The sequence below is a fragment of the Sus scrofa genome, chromosome 7, assembly GCF_000003025.6.
Source record: "Sus scrofa isolate TJ Tabasco breed Duroc chromosome 7, Sscrofa11.1, whole genome shotgun sequence".
NCBI classification, from domain to species: Eukaryota; Metazoa; Chordata; class Mammalia; order Artiodactyla; family Suidae; genus Sus; species Sus scrofa.
In genome coordinates this window covers 39,424,702-39,446,400 of record NC_010449.5, presented here as the reverse complement: position 1 = coordinate 39,446,400, position 21,699 = coordinate 39,424,702, and the positions used below count along the sequence as shown (strand labels likewise).

General features: G+C 40.9%; 1 protein-coding gene across 1 annotated transcript in view; it reads right to left on the bottom strand.

Annotated features, from left to right (window-relative positions):
- The window catches only part of CDC5L (cell division cycle 5 like), a 43,333-nt gene continuing 40,305 nt past the window's right edge, over positions 18,672-21,699 (bottom strand). The window contains exons 15-16 of the mRNA XM_001929597.6: positions 19,872-20,084; positions 18,672-19,100 (exon numbers count right to left, since the gene is read on the bottom strand). Coding sequence (XP_001929632.1) covers positions 18,996-19,100; positions 19,872-20,084 — 318 coding nt within the window. The 3' untranslated portion in view covers positions 18,672-18,995. The remainder of the gene's footprint in view (positions 19,101-19,871; positions 20,085-21,699) is intronic.

The following is a 21,699-nucleotide window of genomic DNA, read 5'->3' as shown; positions in this document are numbered from 1 at the left end:
TCATTGAGTGGTAGTTTGGGGGGGAAAATACAAACAGGCTTAGAGGCTAGGCCATGTGTAGGAAGTTTGGGGCTTGTAACTTTGGATTTCTTTCCTAAGAGATGTGGGGAATTTATTTATAAAGCAAGTGCATTAGCCGGAATTTAGTTCAGCTGTAACAGAAAACCCCAAAGTAACAGTGGTTTGGTTCTGTTTCCTGTTCCTGACCGTATGAAGTGATAGTAAAACCTCCCATTGACTGGGAGGCTGTTGTGTATAGGGCGAGGTCCTGAATACCGAACATTTAATCTTTACAAGACCCCCTTTAAAGGAGTTTCCCACTCTAAAGGTGAGAGACTCAAGTTCAGAGAAGGCAGGTAACTTGCCCAAGGTCACACAGCTCCTTCGTGGCAGAGCCTCACGAATCCAGAGCTCTTCCCATTCAGGGGATAACAGGTGCCACCCTCACGTGGCCCCCACCTCGGCACAAAGTGGGGCAGACAATACCCAGCTAACTGTACAGTTGACAGAAGCACATTTTCCTAGACTGGCTTTCAGAACATACGTGTTAATGGTTGAAAACTCAAACTGAAATGTGTTTCCACACTCATCACCACACGGCTCTGTTAATTTTTTTAAATCCCACAGAGCAACATATTTTGGTTGTGCTTCTGGTTCACCAAGTACAACTAATCAGCACATCCACTCACTCAGATGGAAACCAATGCCAAGGACATATGAGTCAAGCCACCAGGCGCCCAGCCTCCCCTGCCAGCCCCTCCTCCCCCACAGACCAAGCTGTGGCTCCGAACCTGATGTGAAGCTCTCTCTAGGTTTTCTCCGTGAGCTCCAGTCAAGAAGGCATGAAGAACCCAGGGCAGAACTGGGGGACGGGGGTGAGGGGGGCACGCGAGGTAGAAAAGCTTTGCGGGTGTGGGTGCTCAGCAGCTCACCAACCACACCAACCTGACCTGGAGACAGTCCTTCAGGAGAGAAGGCCTGGCTGCATTTCACACAGAAAAGTTAGTTCAGAGACATCAAGTAATTTGCCCTAAGTCACACAGCCTAAAAATAACAGAGGCAGGACTCAAACCCAGGACTTCTGGCTCTGAGGACAGAGCTTGATCCTGCTTCCCAGGAAGTTCCTCCCCAACGCCTCCCTTTTCCCACCTCCCGCCACCAACTGGTCACTTCCAGAGTGGAGGCTCATCCTGCTGGTGTGGGTGTCAGGGGTGAGGACGGACCAGGGGATCTGGTGTTTGTGGACCAGAGGTGCCTAGAGATGAAGGGAGAGAGAAACACACAGAGACAGAGAGAGAAGCAGAGAGGAGACAGACTGAGGGCTCAGTGGTTAATGAATCTGACTAGCAACTATGAGGTTGCGGGTTAGATCCCTGGCCTTGCTCAGTGGGTTAAGGATCTGGCGTTGCCATGAGCTGTGATATGGGTTGCAGATGTGGCTCGGATCCCGCGTTGCTGTGGCTGTAGTGTAGGCTGGCGGCTACAGCTCCAATTAGACCCCTAGCCTGGGAACCGCCACATGCCGCTGGAAGCGGCCCTAGAAATAGCAAAAAGCCAAAAAGCCAAAAAAAAAAAAAAAAAAAAAAAAAAGCCTGTGATCTAGCCAAGCAGCAAAGACATAACAGGAAGAAGCCAGGGAGGAGGGCTAAAATACATAAGATGGAGCACATGTCAGTCTTGAATAAAGAGACCACTAGTGCTGCCAGCTGTCCAGCAGGACACAAGGCAGACAGTGACACCAGGTCTTCTGGCTCTGGGCTCAGTACACGGCCCACAGTTCCCTGTTGCTTCAAGAGGAAATGGGCACAGATGCCCTCATTTTACTTTCTGTCTTCAAAGCATCTCAGAGTCGAAAGGCACACTTATCCACCCAGGCCTCTGGGAAGCTATGCAGATTTTCAGGCCCTTTCTTGTACAGTTGAATTTTGAATTAGAAATAAATTACTACAGTGAGGTCGTGTTGTACAGCACAGGAAACCATATTCAATCACTTGTGATAGAACATGATAGAAGATAATATGAGAAAAAGAATGTATGTGTATGTTTAACTGGGTCACCTTGCTGTACAGCAGAAATTGACAGCATATTGCCAGTCAACCATAATAAAAAAATTTTTTTAAGTAATAAATGACTATATCCTAGCAGCTGACATGTCTTACATCCCTCTATGACTTTCTTGAGTGGCACTGCCCAATAGAACCTTCTTTCTTTTTTTTTTTTTTTTTTTAGTCTTTTTTGTCTTTTCTAGGGCTGCTCCCTCGGCATATGGAGGATCCCAGGCTAGGGGTCTAACTGGAGCTGTAACCGCTGGCCTACACCAGAGCCATAGCAACGCGGGATCCAAGCTGCATCTGTGACCTACACCACAGCTCACGGCAATGCTGGATCCCTAACCCACTGAGCAAGGCCAGGGATCAAACCCGCAACCTTATGGTTCCTCGTCAGATTCGTTAACCACTGAGCCACGACGGGAATTCCCAGTAGAACTTTCTTGATGGTGGAAATGTGGCTAAGGAACACCTGAAATGCAGCTAAGGTGAGTGAATGTAAATTTGTTTTGATTTATATAGAGAGTTGAGATTTGTATTAGATTGTTTTAGATTGTATTTGATTTTAGATTATAGATTTATAGATTTTAGCTTTTTTTTTTTTTTTTTTTGTCTTTTGTCTTTTTAGGGCTGCACCCGCAGTATATGGAGGTTCCCAGGCTAGGGATCTAATCAGAGCTGTAGCCACTGGCCTACACCAGAGCCACAGCAACACAGGATCCGAGCCACGTCTTCAACCCACATCACAGCTCATGGCAACGCCAGATCCTTAACACACTGAGCAAGGCCAGGGATCGAACCTGCAACCTCATGGTTTCTAGTCGGAATCGTTTCCGCCACACTATGACGGGAACTACAATTTTAGCTTTGTTTATAAATGTATGAAAATGGTTACTTTAACAGCTATACGTAGCTAGTGTCCATATTGGACATCACAGTTCTAGAAGCAGCAGCACCTTCCAGAACCTTTATTTTCCCTTGGATTTTTCTGCCTCCGACAAAAAGGAAACACGGGAATCATGGATACAGCAAGAGCCCTTGTTCTCCCCAAGCTCCCCTGTCCTTTCTAGCACGCCCCCCCGCCTCCACCCAAGCTCTCTAGAGGTTTCTAGGACCAAATATTATGTCTAATAACAGAGTTTTCTCACTCCAGTTATAATCACAAATCCCTCTGGGAAGAAAGTCTTATAACGAAACAAATGGCCTATCCAAAGGTTTCAGAAAATTGCTTTTTAAAAACTCTTTGGAGTGGACTATGCAGGGAAATGAAATAAGTATCAGGTTGGCTTGAGTAAGTTATCACATATGCCCCATGAGCTTCAGGGCATGTTTTGAGAAGGCTTTTTTCCCTGCTCCCAAATAACAGGCAAATTGTTGATATAATGAATGATCCAAGGAAGTGCCGGGTGGCAGCCTTTGGAGCAGGAAGACCTCTGCAGGGAGGAGAATATTAATCAGGGCTTCCCGAGAGCAGGGGGCAACCAGGAGAAAAACAAGCTTTTCCTTTATGTACAAGGCAGCTCTTGGGTACGGCTCCAGCAGTGTTGCCCAAACTTTGATGTGCATGCACGCCTCCTGGGGAGTCATGGTAAAATGCAGATTCAGGGAGTTCCCATTGTGGCCCAGCAGTAAGGAACCAGACTAGTGTCCTTGAGGAAGAGGGTTCGATCCCTGGCCTCACTCAGTGGGTTACAGATCCAGAATTGCCATGAACTGTGGTGTAGGTTGCAGACAGGGCTCGGATCTGGTGTTGCTGTGGCTATGGTGTAGGCCCGAAACTGTGGAGCCCTGGGCTGGGAACTTCCATATGCTGCAGGAGCAGCCTTAACCCCCCCCCCCAAAAAAAAAAAAAAAAAAAGAAGAAGAAAATGCAGATTCACAGACAGCAGGCCCGGTCTGCATGGGGAGCCTCCACGCCTGGATGCTCCTGAAGTCCACTCAGAACACCTGGCAGTTGCTGTCAGTGCCCTGACTCCCAGCCCAGCCCTGCCTGCCAAGGGCTAGTTTCTCTTGAAATGATCATTTTGGAGCCTCTCTCCGAGGAATTCAGCCTCACTTTATCAACTCACCTTTTGCAACCAAAAGTCAATAGACCTTTTCAAAGTTGTCAGAACCCATCATATAGAACCAAAGATACAGGACCAAAGCCCTGAGAGACCAGTGGCAGGCAGCAGCCTGGGTCAATGCAGCTGCTCCACAAATTCAGACTAGCCTACAAGGGAGCTGATCTGAGGCCTAAGGGTGGGGAGAGCAGTTGTTTAGCACAAATCTAAGCTCCGTCTTCCATTCTGGTGTCATCAGTAATAACACTGATGTTTTCATTTATTTCTTCTTGTTTCCTACTATCTCTCATTTAATTCAGCCTTAACTGAGAACGCAATTGGTATAATTTGACCTTTCAAGTCATTTCATCTCTTTCTAAAGTGAGGACAATAGAACACCTCGACCTCTCAGTTTTGTGAGGATTAAGTTAACACACAGAGGTGTTTTTAGCCCTGTCCCCAGTATGACAGGTGATTACTAAATGTAATCTGTTATGATTATCAGTATTTTATGATGCTTGTTGCATGAATAAGTACAGATCAGTCTCCAATAATAACCTCCCTCTTGACCTTCAGATTTCATGCTGCTTGATATTTCCAACTTTTCTTCAAAATGTTTCCCTACCATTTCGTCAGAGGTACCATCATTATCTCTGTCAGAGACAACACCCACAAGTCATTTTTTGCCTCCATATCTAAGTACCAACACTTTCTGATTCCGTGTCCAGAAAAACTCTTTTTTTTTTTTTTTTTTGGCTTTTTAAGGCCACACACATGGCATATGGAGGTTCCCAGGCCAGGGGTCGAATTGGAGCTGCAGGTGCCAACCAAACCACAGCAACAGCAACATCAGATCCAAGCCACATCTGCGACCTACATACACCACAGCTCACAGCAATCCCAGATCCTTAACCCAATGAGTGAGGCCAATTATCAAACCAACATCCTCATGGATACTAGTCAGGTTCATTACCACTGAGCCACAACAGGAAATCCCCAGAAAGATTCCTGAATCTACCATCTTCTGCCTCCATTGCGCACACCTCATCATCTGCTCTAAGATTCCTGCAACACTTCCCACCAGTCTTCCTTTTTTGCCTCTCTCCTTTCCAGCCCTACTGCAGGAACTGCCTCCAGGTCAGTCTTTCCCAAGCACCACCGGGGCTTTCAAAGCAATCCCAATTAGCAGTTCCAAAAACCTTCCTTCGATGAAGCAGTGGCAGCAATGTTGGCATAAGTGCATGGCTTCCTAGGGGACCACTTGGGAAAAGGCCACACGTGTACCCTGATCTTAGGAATTATCTCCACAATCTTTGTGGTGCTTTATAGCCATGCTGCAGGTATAATTAGAGAGATGCCTTCAATGCCTCCTCCACACTCCGGGAGCTACCACTAGGGCTGGAGGCTGAGGCATTAACATCTCAGTCTATTGACGGAGACTTAAGTCTCAGGTCAATAAACCCACTTCCACAGAGAGCACTGGTTTTGTTTAGGTTTTTCCTTGTACATATTTGCTGTGTTTTTTTTTTAATCAAGCAAAATCATTGCTATTATTCCCTCATTATCTGCTAGGGATTTTAGGACCTAGAATTATTTTGGAATTCATCTAGTTCAAAATAAAGATGGACAAAGGAGTAAGTAATAGTGATGACACCTTAGAGTGAACATGTTCTGTTTCTTAGATTTGAAGGTCACAAGTCTTAACCCAGTTGTTGGTCCCTCAGTTAAAAGCAACTCCTCCATTGAGCCACTAGATGGCACTTGAGCCCTGGCATCCCGAGCCAACTGGCTGAAGTTCAGGACCACACCCCCTGGGATCTGACAGAGGAGACAATGGGAATTTGGGAGAGGTATGCCACCACTTCCTTAACCAACATACCAGGCATGTCACTTCAGAACCAATTCTTATTAGAGGTGAGGACGAAATACTTGATTACCATCAAAGCAATAGAGGAAAATAAAACCAAAGAGGTGACTTGGAAAATAATTCCACACAAGAGTCTGTGTATCCTGATTACCTAGTTCCACCTCCCTTCCTGAAAATGGCAGCTTCTGCAGGTTAAATGCCTCCAAGTCCCTCTAGTTGAGTACCTGTTACCATCTGCAGGCTCATCACGGCTAAGATCTCCCACTTTCCCTCCAGGCTCAATTCCCCAAAGCCCAGTCCTCTAAGTTCCCCAAACCATTCGTTCACATGGGCTCCTCCTAATTCAACAGGCAAAGAGGCTCACTCCTGCCCAACCTCAGTTCCCTGCTGGCCCAACACCAAATTAAGCATGGCTGCCACTCCCCTCCCACCAGATCTTATGAACCAATTCTGAACTTCAGGGACAGAAACTGGACACTTCCATGGAGGTTAAAGATTCCCAAACTAGGGAGTTCCTGTTGTGGCTCAACAGTAAGGAACCCGACTGGTATCCATGAGGATATGGGTTCAATCCCCGGCCTTGTTCAGTGGGTTAAGGATCCGGCCTTGCCGTGAGCTGTGGCGTAGGTTGCAGACGCAGCTTGGATCTCGTGTGGCTGTGGCTGTGGCTGTGGTGTAAGCCAGTAGTGGCAGCTCCAATTCAATCCCTAGCCTGGGAACCTCCATAAGCCACGGGTGTGGCCCTAAAAAGTAAAACAAAAAGAAAACAAAACAAAATTCCCAGTCTAGATTTCTCAAGCAAGCAGATCCTAAGTGCTTGATCTCTCTTTCCTCAAGTAAAGAGTTTTAAATACAAAACTACAGTGGGAAACCTGAACTTTCTCGCTAAGGAGCAGGGAGCTTGGAGCAATCAAATCACCATCACCTACATATTCTGAACAATTCTACTCTCAGTCAGACATTAAGTTTCTCTACAAGGGCTACTCTGGAAGCAGAGGGTAAATTATATGTTTACTCTTCCAATTAGACCATCATACATTTCCTAGAGGCAGGCCATGGGCATCATTTTAAAAATCTGGTCCAACTTCTGTTTTTTGGCCACTTCATTGAAATACCAGGACAATCGGAGTACACTCACCAAATGGTCTCAGTCAAAAGAGGTCGGGGCAGAACATCAAGTGATGTTTGGTGGGAAAAGATGACAACTGCTTTTCAATGAATTCAGCTTCAAAGGTTATCAGTACAAATATACTCCCAAGATAAAAAAACAACCTCCAAAATTATTCCTGAATCAAAAAGGTGGATTTCTTTAAACCTTCAGCTTATGCCCGTTTTCAGGGTGATGAGTCCTCCACGTATACTAAGTGCAGTAAAATAAAGGGAGGCTTTATTTTAAAATTAAAACATGTCCAAATAAATAAATAAATAAATAAAATACATGTCCAAAAATGTTTAATTAATTAATTAATACATGTCCTAGGATTAGTCTGGTCTGAGACTTTAGATCCCATGGCAGCTGGCTATAATGGAAAAACAAAGTCTGGGCTCTGGGTTTCGCTTAAATATCCTTTTATCTGGGCAAATCTCCTTCTATGAAGAGATCTCAGTCACCTCATCTGCAAGTAAGATTTTACTGCATTACTTGCTTAGGGCTCCCTCATGTCTTTCCATTTTGCACACCTCTCAAGGATTAGTATAGAAGAAAAGAATTAAAGACAAAACAAAAAATCAAACAAATCACTTCTGCTTGTTTAAGCTGAAAAGCCTCGAAATCCAACCATAAGAGAGTAAAGGACAAGACAGGGACTCACTGCACCCACAGGACACAGCACCACCAGCCACTCGTAGACACAGAGGTGGGGCTGGGAGGGACCAGGGGAGCAGGACACACTGCACTCCTGATCAAAGACCACACAGAGCTGCAGATTCTCTGAACACAAGACAGTCCTTATATCCAGCATGTTTCATATAAGTCAGCATTTCCCAATTTGGGTCCCTCAGGATCTTGTTATGCTTTAAAAGTTGAGGACCTCAAAAAAACTTATATGGCTCCTATCTATTGATATTTACTGTATTAGAAATTAAAACTGAGCAAGTTTTTAGATATTTACCTAAAAACATCTAAAATTCTAAATTCATTTTTAAATGGTGATAATAAACACTAAAGAAGGCGAAAGCACTTTTTCTGTAAGGATCAGACAGTAAATTCAGTTGACCCGTGAACAACTCGGTTTGGACTATGTGAGTCCACTTACGTGCTTTTTTTCAGTAGTAAACACTACAGAACTACAAGATCCATGGTTGGTTGAATCTGAGAAAGCAGAACCACAGGCAAACCACAAATATGGAGGAAGCCTGTAGATGGAGGACCAAGTATAAGTCATATGTAGGTTTTCAACTGCATGGGGTCGGGGTGGGGGTGTCAGCGCCTTTAACCACCCAGTTGTTCAGGGATCAACTGTATGTCAGGCTTTGCAGGCCATGTGGTCTCTGTTACAAATTCCCAATTCTGCTGTTGTAGCCTAAAGGCAGCCACAACGTGTAACAAATGAGCAGGCATGGGCCCTAATCTGCTTTAAAACAGGTCTCAGAGGATTGAAGTGATCTGCAAGTAAATGAACTACCTGCTGGAATACCTGCTCAGCATAAAGAAAACAAAAGCCAACAACATAACATTCACGATGTGTGCCATCCTTTGCAGGGACTAGACCTACAAGGAACTGGAAAATGACCTTCCAGGAGAAAAACCAGTCAATAGAAACAGACCCAGAAATGAGAAATAGCAGATAAGGACATTTAAAAAGCTATTATAGACTTTAAATAGAATAAAAGCTATAAAAATATGGATGCACTATGCTGTACATCTGAAACTAATACTGTAAATCAATTATACTTCAATAAGAATGATATATATTTGACAAATTAAAAATTAAAAACTATTAAAACATGCTCAAGACTATAAAGGAAACTATGAGAGAAATTATGTTAAAAAAAAAATGGAACTGCCAAAGACAAATGAAACATCTGAAATGAAAATTTCATTGGGAAGTATCTAATAAAAGTTAGATACTGTAGAAAAAAAGATGAGTGAACTTGAAAAACTGCAAAAAGATTTGCGAAATGAAGAACAGAGGAGAAAAGAAAAAAATAGGTTTTAAAAGAACAGAACCTTGGTGACCTATGGAGTATCAAGCAGTCTAAGAGACATACCTACCACAACCAACAACATGACAAAACCCACCCAAACTATAAGGATAGAGAGGTCAAAAATAAAAGGACAGAAAATGATACATAATCACATAGTATCAGGATCAGATAAAACAAGCTTTCAGGACAAAAAATGTTGCCAGATGTAAAGGACATTTCACAACGACAAAAGGGATAATTCAACAAGACGTAATAATCCCAAATGTGAATGCAGACAGTAACAAAATTCCTAAAGAAAAGAAGCAAAAACTGACAGAGAAAGGAGTTTGACATATGACAAAAAGGACACATATAAGCAAATCCACAATTATAGATGGTGATTTCAACACATCCCTCTTAGCAACTTATAGAACAAGTAAGAGAAAAAAAGCAATTAAGGATATCGGAAACTTGAGCTCTACCAATCAATGTGACACACTTGGCATTTATAGAACATTACAGCCTGCAGAATACACATTATTTTTAAGTGAACAAGGAACATCCACCCAAACAGACCATATGGTGGGCCATGAAACAAGCTTCAAATCATCCAGAGTATGTTCTCAAACCACAATGGAATTAAACTATAAATCAATAACAAAAAAATTAGAAAAGTGCTTAGCAACAGAAATAAAATTCAAGCCATTACATGTAATTTATAAATTTTCTACCAGGCACATTTTAAAAAGTAAAAACAGGTGAACTTAATTCTAATAATGTTTTATTTAATCCACTGTATCAAAAATATTCTCATTTCAAAGCCTAAGCAATATTTTAAAATTGAGATTTTTTTTTTTTTTCTTATGAAGTCTTCAAAATCCAGGAAGTTACTTACAGCGCAACACAATTTAAACCAGGCACATCTCAAGTGCTCAGTTGTCACACGTGGCTAGCAGCTACCCTACTGGACAGCATAACTCTACATGGTACGTTAACAAATATGTTAGAACTGGTAATTTTAATACGCATCTATAATAAGTTGTTGTATTTCCCCCCATAGGGAAAAATCTTGCCTTGGGACACTTGTGAAATACTTAGAACTACCTTAAAAAACACTAACACATCAATCATCGAGATTGCTAATTTGTCTTCAAATTTCTACTTCCTCTTTCACTCACCCCCTACTGCAGTGGGTAAAACACATCCCAAATTTAGCCAACTTGGTCTACCACTCATTCCAAGACTAAGTGTTGGCTACTATGGGTTTTACTATTCTTAGATCTGTCAGATGCCTCATCACCTCCCTTTTATTTTTTCCTGCACGGACACAATCACACGCATGCTGTATGCCGGAAGGCGGTTTATCCCCACTCATTCATATTTTGGAGTCCGTGGGGATAGCCTGTCATCAAGTTATGTTGTAAAGGTTGTCCAGAGGGTTGTGGTTGCTACATTTTTAATGTGGACAGTAAGAAAACACACAAATCTAGAAGATATTCCAGCCATCACCATCATTCCAGAACTTGATTTTCTAAACAAATGCATGCCTAACTGATAAGACTAAAACTTTCAGAGAATCAATACTGTCTGAACTCCCCCTCCTTGGCTTTATTTCTGGCTATAAATGTGGAATAAAGAGGACAAAAAGAAACGATTCAGGACTGCAGGAATGAGAAGGAACCAAGGAAACACTTCCCGCAAATGCCCTAAGCACAAGGGGCCAGGCAGAGATGAAAATCCTGCATTAAACTTAAAAAGATGAGCTACCAGGGACAACAATCAGATGAGCTAAAACAGGTTTGAATAGTGAAACTGAAACACCTCCCCTGGAGATTCCCCAAAGACATAAAGGAGCTGTTAATGGAATTCAAGCTGGTTCTGACAACAGCTTCATTTTTAATGTAGCTGCTAAGAAAAAATACAGGTTTGAGTGGGATTCAGGAAAACAGTGATCAGTGTGCCAGCTCCAAATCTACCCTTTTGCACCAGTTTGTGATACTGGAGTTGTGACCTACAAACACCCCTCCTTTACCATGAGCACAGTACCAGACACCGTCAGTGGAAGGCACTGGAGGGGACACGATAAGTAGGAGGGGTGTCACTCCCAGTTCTGCTGCTTTTCCTGCTTGCCCCTCATGTATCACTGTCAGCATCGGCTTTCTTGCCAGTGGCACACACTCCCCAGAATTCTGCTAGCACCTCATGAGGTGGCCTTCCTCGAGTGTCACTGGCACCCCAGCAAGTGACTTCCTAGCAGGCTTCCCTGGCACCCTGCCTGCCACCTTAAACTGTGGCACCTCAGCCAACTTCCCCATCCAATGGGCCACACCATAGTGTCCTCGGTGAGATCTGAATCTCAGCCTTAGGGGAGGAGGGAGAGGGCTCTTTCAAGTCCCTTTCTTGGGGACTCTCGGTCTATAAGTAGTGGCCGCTCCCTACATCTGCTAATCTTGTATTCTCCAGAGATGTCTGCACCTTTAGTGGTCAATCCCCTGTTAACTAGTTAATAATTCTTCATACTGAATTTTCCCTGTTCAAATTACTCTTGTGGTTACTTTCTCCTGAATGGATCCTAAAACCTTAAAATGATAACAGAATCATATGTAAAATTTATAAGAGGATGTATATTTTCTAAATCACTAAGAAAATTAAAACCAGGAAATTCAAGTCCACTGAGGAAATGAGAGGAATTGGTGAGAAAGCATAAATCGTGATCACAGAAGACCCAAATCAGTAATTAACATAAAAGCAAATGGATGAAACTCCCTATTAAAATGCAAACACTCTCCCAATGTGTTGAAGCAGCAAATCCAACAACAAATGCTATTCAAGAGACAACTTAAATTATATGAAAGTTAAAATTAAAAGGAGAGAGACAATATAGGAAATGGGAGAAAATAGTTGCAAATGATGCAACTGACAAGGGCTTAATCCCCAAAATATCAGACAACTCATACAATTCAACAATGACAAAAAATAAACAACTCAGTCGAAAAATGGGCAGAAGACCTCAAGAGACATTTCTCAAAAAAGACATATTGATGGCCAATAAGCACATGGAAAAATGCTCAACCTCGCTAATAGAGAAATACAAATCAAAACTCAGGGAGTTCCCATGGGGCTGAGCAGAAATGAACCAACCAGTATCCATGAGGACATGGGTTCGATCCCTGGCCTCACTCAGTGTCTTAAGAATCTGGCATTGCCGTGAGTGTAGTGTAAATCGCAGGCACAGCTTGGATCCCCCATTGCTGTGGCTATGGCATAGGCTGGCACCCACAGCTCTGATTGGACCCCTAGCCAGGGAACTTCCATATGCCGAAGGTGAAGTCCTAAAAGAAAAAAAAAAAGAAAAAAAAAAACTAAAATGAGGTACCACCTCACACCGGGCAGAATAGTCATCATTAATAAGTCTACAAATAACAAATCCTGGAGAGGGAATGGAAAAGAGGGAACTTCCCTACACTGCTGGTGAGAATATAAATTGGTACCACCAATATGGAAAACAGTATGGAGGCTCCTCAGAGAAGTAAATATAGAACTACTATATGATCCAGCAATCCCACTCCTGGGCATATATCCAGACAAAACTTTCATTCAAAAAGATACATACACTCCAGTGTTCATTGCGGCACTATTCACAATAGCCAAAACATGGAAGTAGCCTAAATGTCCATCAACAGACGAATGGATCATGACGATGTGGCACATACATACAAATGGAATACTACTCAGCCATAAAAAAGAACGAAATAATGTCATTTGCAGCAACATGGATGCAACTAGAAATTCTCATACTAAGTGAAGTCAGAAAGCGAAAGACAAATACCATATGATATCACTTAAACTGTAATCTAAAATATGGCACAGGAGTTCCCATTGTGGCTCAGCGGTAATGAACCCGACTAGTATCCATGAGGATGCAGGTTTGATCCAGGAGGATGCAGGTTTGATCCCTGGCTGCACTTAGTGGGTTAAGAATCCGGCATTGCCATGAGCTGTGTTCTAGGCTGCAGATGCAGCTTAGATCCTGCGCTGCTGTGGCTGTGGTGTAGGCAAGCAGCTGCAGCTCTGATTCAACCCCTAGTCTGGAACTTCCATGTGCCACAGGTGTGACCCTAAAAAGTAAAAAACAAAAATGGCACAAATGAACCTATCTACAAAACAGAAACAGACTCACAGACATAGAGAACAGATTGTGGTTGCCAAGGAAAAGGGGGTAGGGAGTGGGATGGACTCAGAGTTTAGGGTTAGTAGATGCAAACTATTGCCTTTAGAATGGATAAGCAATGAGGTCCTACTGTATATCCAATCTCTTGGGATAGACCACAACGGAAGATAAGAAAAGGAGTGTGTGTGTGTGTGTGTGTGTGTGCGTGTGTGTGTGTCTGTGTCTGTGTGTGTGTATGACTGGGTCATTCTGCTGTTCGGCAGTAATTGGCACAACATTGTAAATCAACTATATTTTAATAAAAAATTTAAAAATTTTAAAAATAGGATGATTTATCAAGCAAATATAAACAAAAAAAGAAGAAAAATACTCTAATATCAAAGAAAGTAAAATTCAAGGCAAATTTTAAATAAGACACAAAGAAAAACTTTAGCCCAGTAAGTCTTCCTTATGAATTGTACCTTAACAGACACAAGTACTTATATACTAAATAACAGTATCAAAATATACAAAGCAAAAGCTCTAGACAAACAAGATTAAACTGAGAGAAATAACTGTGACAGGAACTCTAAGACAATACTACTAGTCTATGGTAGTTTATATCCAAAAGTAAGAAAATGGAATTTGAATGAAATGGTTGAAAATTCACCTCTGTCCCACCCAAACTGAATAAACCTTCATTTAAAACACCTAAACAACAACTTTTTAAAATGCTAGACCCCGATACCTCAATAAATTCTTATAGAAACCATAAACCATATTTTCTTCCAAGGTAAAAATTCAGCAAGTAGTAAAAAATTTCTTTAAAAAAGCCAACCACACAGAAATTGTTAAATATTCTTAGTTATAGAAACAAAAACTTAGAACACAATGATGAACCACTCAGAAAACATGACACATTAAAATAGCTGGGATTTGGAGTTCCCACTGTGGCTCAGTGGTTAACAAATCCTACTAGGAACCATGAGGCTGCAGGTTCGATCCTTGGCCTCACTCAATGAGTTAAGGATCTGGCATTGCCGTGAGCTGTGGTGTAGGTCGCAGACATGGCTCGGGTCCAGTATTGCTGTGGCTCTGGCATAGGCTGGAGGCTACAGCTCTGATTAGACCCCTAGCCTGGGAACCTCCATACACCGCAGGTGCTGCCCTAAAAAGACGAAAAAAAAAAAAAAAAAAAAAAAAAAAAAGAACTTTAAGGAGTTCCCATCATGGCTCAGTGGTTAACGAATCCAACTAGGAACCATGAGGATGCGGGTTCAATCCCTGGCCTTGCTCAGTGGGTTAAGGATCAGGCGTTGCTGTGAGCTGTGGTATAGGCTGGTGGCTACAGCTCTGATTAGACCCCTAGCCTGGGAACCTCCATATGCCAAGGGAGCAGCCCTAGAAATGGCAAAAAGACAAAAAAAAAAAAAAAATATATATATATATATATATATATATATATATATAGCTGGGGTTTGAACACATTTGAAATTAGAGATATACCAAAAGCTTTTAACATATTCGACTGTATACAAAAAAACAAAAATTATCACTCAAAAAGTTACAGGGAAAAAAAAATCTAGAGCAAATAAAGGAAATAATAAACATAAAATGCGAGAAACATTTTACAACAAAATCACAACTGAAAAAAACAAATCCAAACATTGTTTTCTTATTTTTTTCTCTTCAGGGGAAAAAAGTTACCTTTACTAAGTCTCATCAAGATAAAAAAAAGAAAGGACTAAGAAAAGGTAAATTTCTTATAACTTAGAAGTAGCATGTTTAATAGAAAGGAGACTTTTTATTCTCTATTAAAATTATCTAATAAATATTTTAAATTTCTACAAATGAAAAGCATAAATTACTTAAATTTAGTAAATAATAAACACAAAAGGAGAAAAACATTTTAAAACAGAAAAATTTAATTTTAAAGTTACTTAAATTTTAAAAATATAGCCAGAGAAGAAACTAGTAGTTATCAAGAATTTACTTCCTAAAAGGGTTCTGAACTCAAAAGTTTTATAGGCACAGTCCTTCAATTTTTCATGGAACAAATCACTCCCATGCTATAACTTCTTAATGTACAGAAAAATATACAGACTTATTCTATTCACTTTATAGAGCCAGCAAAATCCCTATCTTAAAACTTGGACAACAGCCCAAAAGACTAATAAACTCATTCATGTAAAAAGGCAATTTTCCTAAATAAAATATTATCAAATCAAATTCTATAGAAAGAACATGGCAGTCACATTTTAGGAAAAATGCATTCCAAAAGACATCCCCTATTTCAAAACTAATCTTCCAAGAAAAATGAACGTCAAGATAGGGCTGCATGATTGGAGAGCGCAAGTCCACAATCGCTATAGTGTATTTTTTTCTCTGAGACTGCTTTTCCTCTATTTTTTTTTTTCTTTTTAGGGGAGCTACAGCTGCCATCCTACGCCACAGTCACAGCCACGCCAAATCTGAGCTGCATCTGCAACATATGCCACAACTGCAGCAACACCAGATCCTTAACCCACTGAGTGAGGCCAAGGATCAAACGGGCATCCTCATGGACACGATGTTGGGTTCTTAACCCACGGAGCCATGGCAGGAACCTCGAGACTGCTTTTTAACTCATCATAATTTCTAAGGTTTCCAAGAAGACTCTCACTCACAGTGCTGGTTTCCTTTAGCTCTTTATCACGTTTGATTTCTGTCCCTAAATCACTGAGATTTGAACGTGCTTTTGAACACTAGTCCTAACACCACCACTTAATGAATACCTCTAAGAGAATATGATAAAGGTGAATGTTAAAACAGCCAACCAGACTGCACTCAGGCAAAGAACCATGGGCATTACAATGCCAATGAAGGGCAATGTTTACCAGGAATGTGGCACTGCTATGAGGCAAAGTCATGAGCAGTTCACAATGCAGTATGACTGCTAGGTTTGAAATGACCCAATTCTTGGTAATTTTTTAGGGTATAAGTATGTGCATTATTTCAAATTTTGAAAACAAAGTGACTTCATTAATATTATTAGATCAGCTATTTATTTATTTATTTATTTATGCTGTGCCCACTGCATACAAAAGTTCCCAGGCCAGGGATCAAACCTGTGCCACAGCAGTGACAACACCAGGCCCTGCACCACCAGGGAACTCCAGATCAGCTCTTTTTAAACCATATAATTTGTTTACATAAGAAGCAAGTAAACTGTAAATTTTTTACAAAAAAATGTTTTTTAATTAATAACTGACCTGATTCCAGGAGTTCAAAGATGGTTTGATGTTGGAAAAGTCTATGAAAGCATCAACAAATCAAATGAAAGAAAAAATATACATACACAATTATTTTTAACAGATAGCCAAAAAGTATATTTGACAAAATTCCAGAGCCTTTTATAATTCAAATTTTTAAAATCTAAAAATAGTGGGATATTTCCTTTTTAGATAAAGAATATGACTCAAAACAGCCAACATAAAGGTAAAAAACTATAGATATACCCAATAAAACCAAAAATAATATGACTCAACACAGCCAACATAAAGGTAAAATACTATAGATATATTCAATAAAAGAAACAAAACCAGAATGCCTACCATCACCATAATTTAACATTTCAGCCAACAAAACATGCAATAATAATTAAACTATTAGAAGAAACAATATTATCATTATTCATAGATGATATCAAAGTATTTCCTAGAAAAGCCACACAAAACTTCTGGAAAAAGTACCAGGAAAATATAAATTTATGGCCTGATGAGACTATAGAATTATTACTGCTCAAATCCTTCCACCTGCCTCCATCAGGACTGGCTCTATCCTGGTTTGGGTCACTGTTACTGTTTGCCCAGATTACTGCATCAGGCTCCTACTGACTTCTGGCTTCCCTGCCTTCAGCCTGGTGAGATGTAGAGCACAGTCACAGGACGAATCTGATGTCATTCTTTTGCTTAGAATCCTCTCATACTTTTCCACCATAGTTAGAACAAGGCCCAAATTCCTTACCACGGCTTCATATATGGCCCTACCCACCCGGGCCTTATGTAAACACCATTCCTGACACTCTAGTCGTCCTCTCTGCTCCTCAACACACCCAAGGGGCTTTGTGCTAGTTCTTCACTCTGCCAGCATTGCTCTTTCCTTTAACCTCACAAGGGTGGGGGTGGCTCCTTCTAAGATGCCAATTACATCTCATCTTAAACGTTATCTCCTCAGAGGGCTCTCTGATCATCCAGTCCCTATTGCCCATTGTCCTATTTTAATTCCCTCCATAGGATCTAAAGCTCATGATCTGACACTTTTTTTCCTTTTATGTTTGGTATCTCCTCCCACGAACATCACCTCCATGAGGGCAAGAACTTTGTCTTAATAACTGTTCATCTCCAAAATTTAAATAAGTGCCTGGCACATAAGAAGAGTCACTCCTTCCCTGAAATTTTTTTTTTGTCTTTTGTTATTTTTTAGGGCCGCATCTGCAGCAAATGGAGGTTCCCAGGCTAGGGGTCTAATCAGAGCTACAGCTGCCAGTCTACACCACAGCCACAGCAACGTGGGATCCAATCCGCATCTGCAACCTACATCACAGCTCATGGCAACACTGGATCCTTAACCCACTGAGCTAGGCCAGGGATCGAACCCACAACCTCATGGTTCCTAGTCGGATTCGTTTCCACCGCACCATGGTGGGAACTCCTTCCTTAAATTTTAATTGTCTGTCATTCCCAATAGACTGTAAACTCCACAGAACAGGAACCATGCCTATTCTAGTCACTCTTCCATCTCCAGGACTCAGACACTGGCTGAACAGTCAATAAATATCTGATGAATGAATGAATGAATGCAACCCTCATTCCCTCTCTTTAATCCCTAGAAGTCTAAGATTAAGCAAGCTTTTTTTGTTGAATCCAACACATTACTGGCTTATAAAACTTACAGCCAACTAATGATTTCACAGGAATTGTTATAAAGTTAGACCTTTCCACCTCTATCCACTCCCCAAATTCTACACTTTTGCGACTGATTTGTTAAGATGAACAACGTGCTTTAATAACATCCGATAGTACTACTGAAATTAATCTTTAAAATGTCTTTGTCAAAAAAAAAATATTTACAAGAAAATAACAGGTCAAGAAAAAATTCAATTATTTTGAGTCCTAATCCATAAATTGTACAAATAGCTGGGCAGAGAAGAGACCTCCCTAGAGTTATACTGAAAAAAAACCTGAGGCATTAAAAAGTCCATCTATCATGTCAGTGTATAGAGAAATGACCATTCTACCCTTAAAAGGTCAAAACTATCAAAGCCACAAAAAGATTGCTTCTGGATCGCCATCATCATCATCACCCGAGAGTTACTTACTAAATAAGACACAGAGTACATACTGGCTGGTGTGTGGGCACTCTAAGTATCTAATTACTTCAAACAAAAGGCTACATTCTCAATTTTTTATATTTTGTTTTTATTCAAGAGTTTACGCACAGGCAGCACTTTAAAATCAGGCTTTTAAAATTAAAGGCCAAAACTAAAAAAAATTTGCAAAGATGACACTGCTGAAAGAATGATCGTCTTAATAATTTAAACCCTAAAATGTCCTGTGGGGTTAAGTCTTTATACATAAATGTGTGAGATGGATATCATTTAAAATAACTGAAAAACCACCGATTGTGGGCAAATTTGTCGAGGAAGATAAACATCAGTTTCGGCCTTCCAGGGTGTGAACACTAGCAGTTAATTCATCTTGCGACAGAATACAAACTATGCTTCAGAATTTAGCCTTTAGAGTCTCTTTCTCCAGCAGCAAATCAGCATATCTATGCTGAAGTTCCTTTTCTCTTTCCTGTTGTCGCTGAACATCTTCTTTTAGACACTTGAAAAAACAAAAATATTACATAATTACTTTAGATTTAAGCACACTGAAAATTAAAAACATCTTATGGTTCTTTACCATCTTACAAACAGCTGAGTTAGGTCAAGATTCCCAAGAGACAAGTATTACCCGAAGAGAAACAAAAATTGCAATTACTTTTTCTGCAGAGCCAGTGCTGCGGACATTCTTTGGTTTGGTCATACAGCTACCATCTTGTTGTAAAATCTCTACTACTACCTCAAATAAACAAGCCATTATTGTCCTATCAACACCCACAGATGCACTTAAATAAGCCCTGGCTGCCCTTTATCCGGGCAGGGGCTACCATGCACACTTGGCAAATAAACCAAATCTGGCCAAAGGAATTTGATGCTTTGGGATGACCAGCTATATTCCCAGGATCCTAAATTACAAAACAAAGAGACACTGGTTTAATGGACCTCAGAGGGACCTACATGAATGAGATGCACTTAAGTTTTAGGCAGACAAATCGGAAGGGTTACTTATTGCATTTCAGAGAGTATCTACAAACAAAACAAAAAATAAGTAAAGGAAAAGCCTTCATGTATCCACAACTGGCCTGGTCTATTCATCCAGACGCAGGCAATTCTGGACTAGAATGTCAAGCTCTAGGCTCTCATCAAAAAAAAAAAAAAAACGCCAGATAATACCAACTGCAAAAGAAAGCCCACACAAGAAGGGAAAAGAGGAAAGCCCTGATAATTCTTTGAAGCTCTCTTCTTAAACAATGCTGCAAAGTAATAATGTTACCTCTAGCCTCCGGGGAATAGCAGAGTCTTCATGTTTCTTGAGTTCTTCAAAAGTGCGTAACTCCAAGTAAGCCTGCTCAATTTGGTCCCATAAGTCATTCAACTGTTTCATAAGCCCCATTGCACGAGACTGGTAGCCCCCAAGCAAAATTTTCATCTTCTTTTCCATCTTTGCAGCTCTCTTGGCTTCTGTTGTCATGTGACCCCTGTTTATCTGGGGTTCAGGGGAGATCACATCAGCACACATGGGAAAAGCAGGCTAAACAACAAGACTTCAACTATACTTCAATAAAGCTTAAAAAAAATAAGACTAAAATAGCACCAATGGTCATGTACTGCCTCAAAGCAGTAAGTACATTAGATATGATCCCTATCAAATCACCCATGGCATTTTCCACAGAACCAGAACAAATAATCCTAAAATTTATACACAACCATAAAAGACCCAGAATTGCCACAGCAATCTTGAGGAAAAAGAACAAAGCAGGAGGTATAATCCTCCCAGACTTCAGACTATGTTATAAAGCTACACTAATCAAAACAGCATGTTATTGGCACAAAAACAGACAGACGGATCAAATGGAACAGAATAGAGACCCCAGAAATAAACCCACATACCTATCTATGGTCAATCAATCTGTGACAAATGAGGTAAGAATATGCAATGGGAAAAGACATTCTCTTCAGCAAGTGGTGTCTGGAAAGTTGAACAGCCACATGCAAATCAGTGAATTTAGAACACACCCTCACACTATACACAAAAATAAACTCAAAATGGCTGAAAGACTTAAATATGACACCATAACACTCCTAGAAGAGAACATCGGCAAAATAATCTCTGACATAAATCGTACCAGTGTTTTCATAAGTCAGTCACCCAAGGCAATAGAAGTAAAAACAAAAATAAACAAATGAGACCTAATCAAACATAAGCTTTTACACAGTGGAAACCATAATCAAAACAAAAAGACAACCTACGGACTGGGAAAAAAATATTTGCAAACGAGTGACCAACAAGGGCATAATTTTCAAAATGTATAAACAACTCATACAACTCAATGTCAAAAAAACAAACAACCCAATCAAAAAATGGGCAGAAGACCTAAATAGACATTTCTCTGAAGAAAACATACAGATGGCTGATGGGTACATGAAAAGATGCTCATCATCACTAATTACTAGAGAAATGCAGATCAAAACCCCAATGAGGTACACTACCTCACAATGGTCAGAATGGTCATCATTTAAAAAATCTACAAACAGGAGTCCCCGTTGTGGCTCAGCGGTTAACGAATCTGACTAGGAACCATGAGGTTGCGGGTTTGATCCCTGGCCTTGCTCAGTGGGCTAAGGATCCAGCGTTGCCGTGAGCTGTGGTGTAGGTAGCAGATGCAGATCAGATCCCGAGTTGCTGTGGCTCTGGCATAGACTGGCAGCTATAGCTCCGATTCGACCCCTAGCCTGGGAACCTCCATATGCTGCGGGTACAGCCCTAGAAAAGGCAAAAAGACAATTAAAAAAAAAAAAAAAAACTACAAACAGCAAAAGATGGAAAGGGTGTGGAGAAATGGGAACCCTCCTACACTATTGGTGGGAATGTAAATTGGTACGACCACTATGGAAAAGACTGTGGAGGTTCCTTAGAAAACTAGAGTTGCCATATGATCTAGCAATCCCACTGCTGGGTATACATTTGAACAAAAGTATAATTCAAAAAGATACAGGCACCCCTGTGTTCACGGCAGCATTATTCACGATACCCAAGACATGGAAACAACGTCAATGTCCACTGACAAAGGAATGGATAAAGATGTGATACCTACCTACAA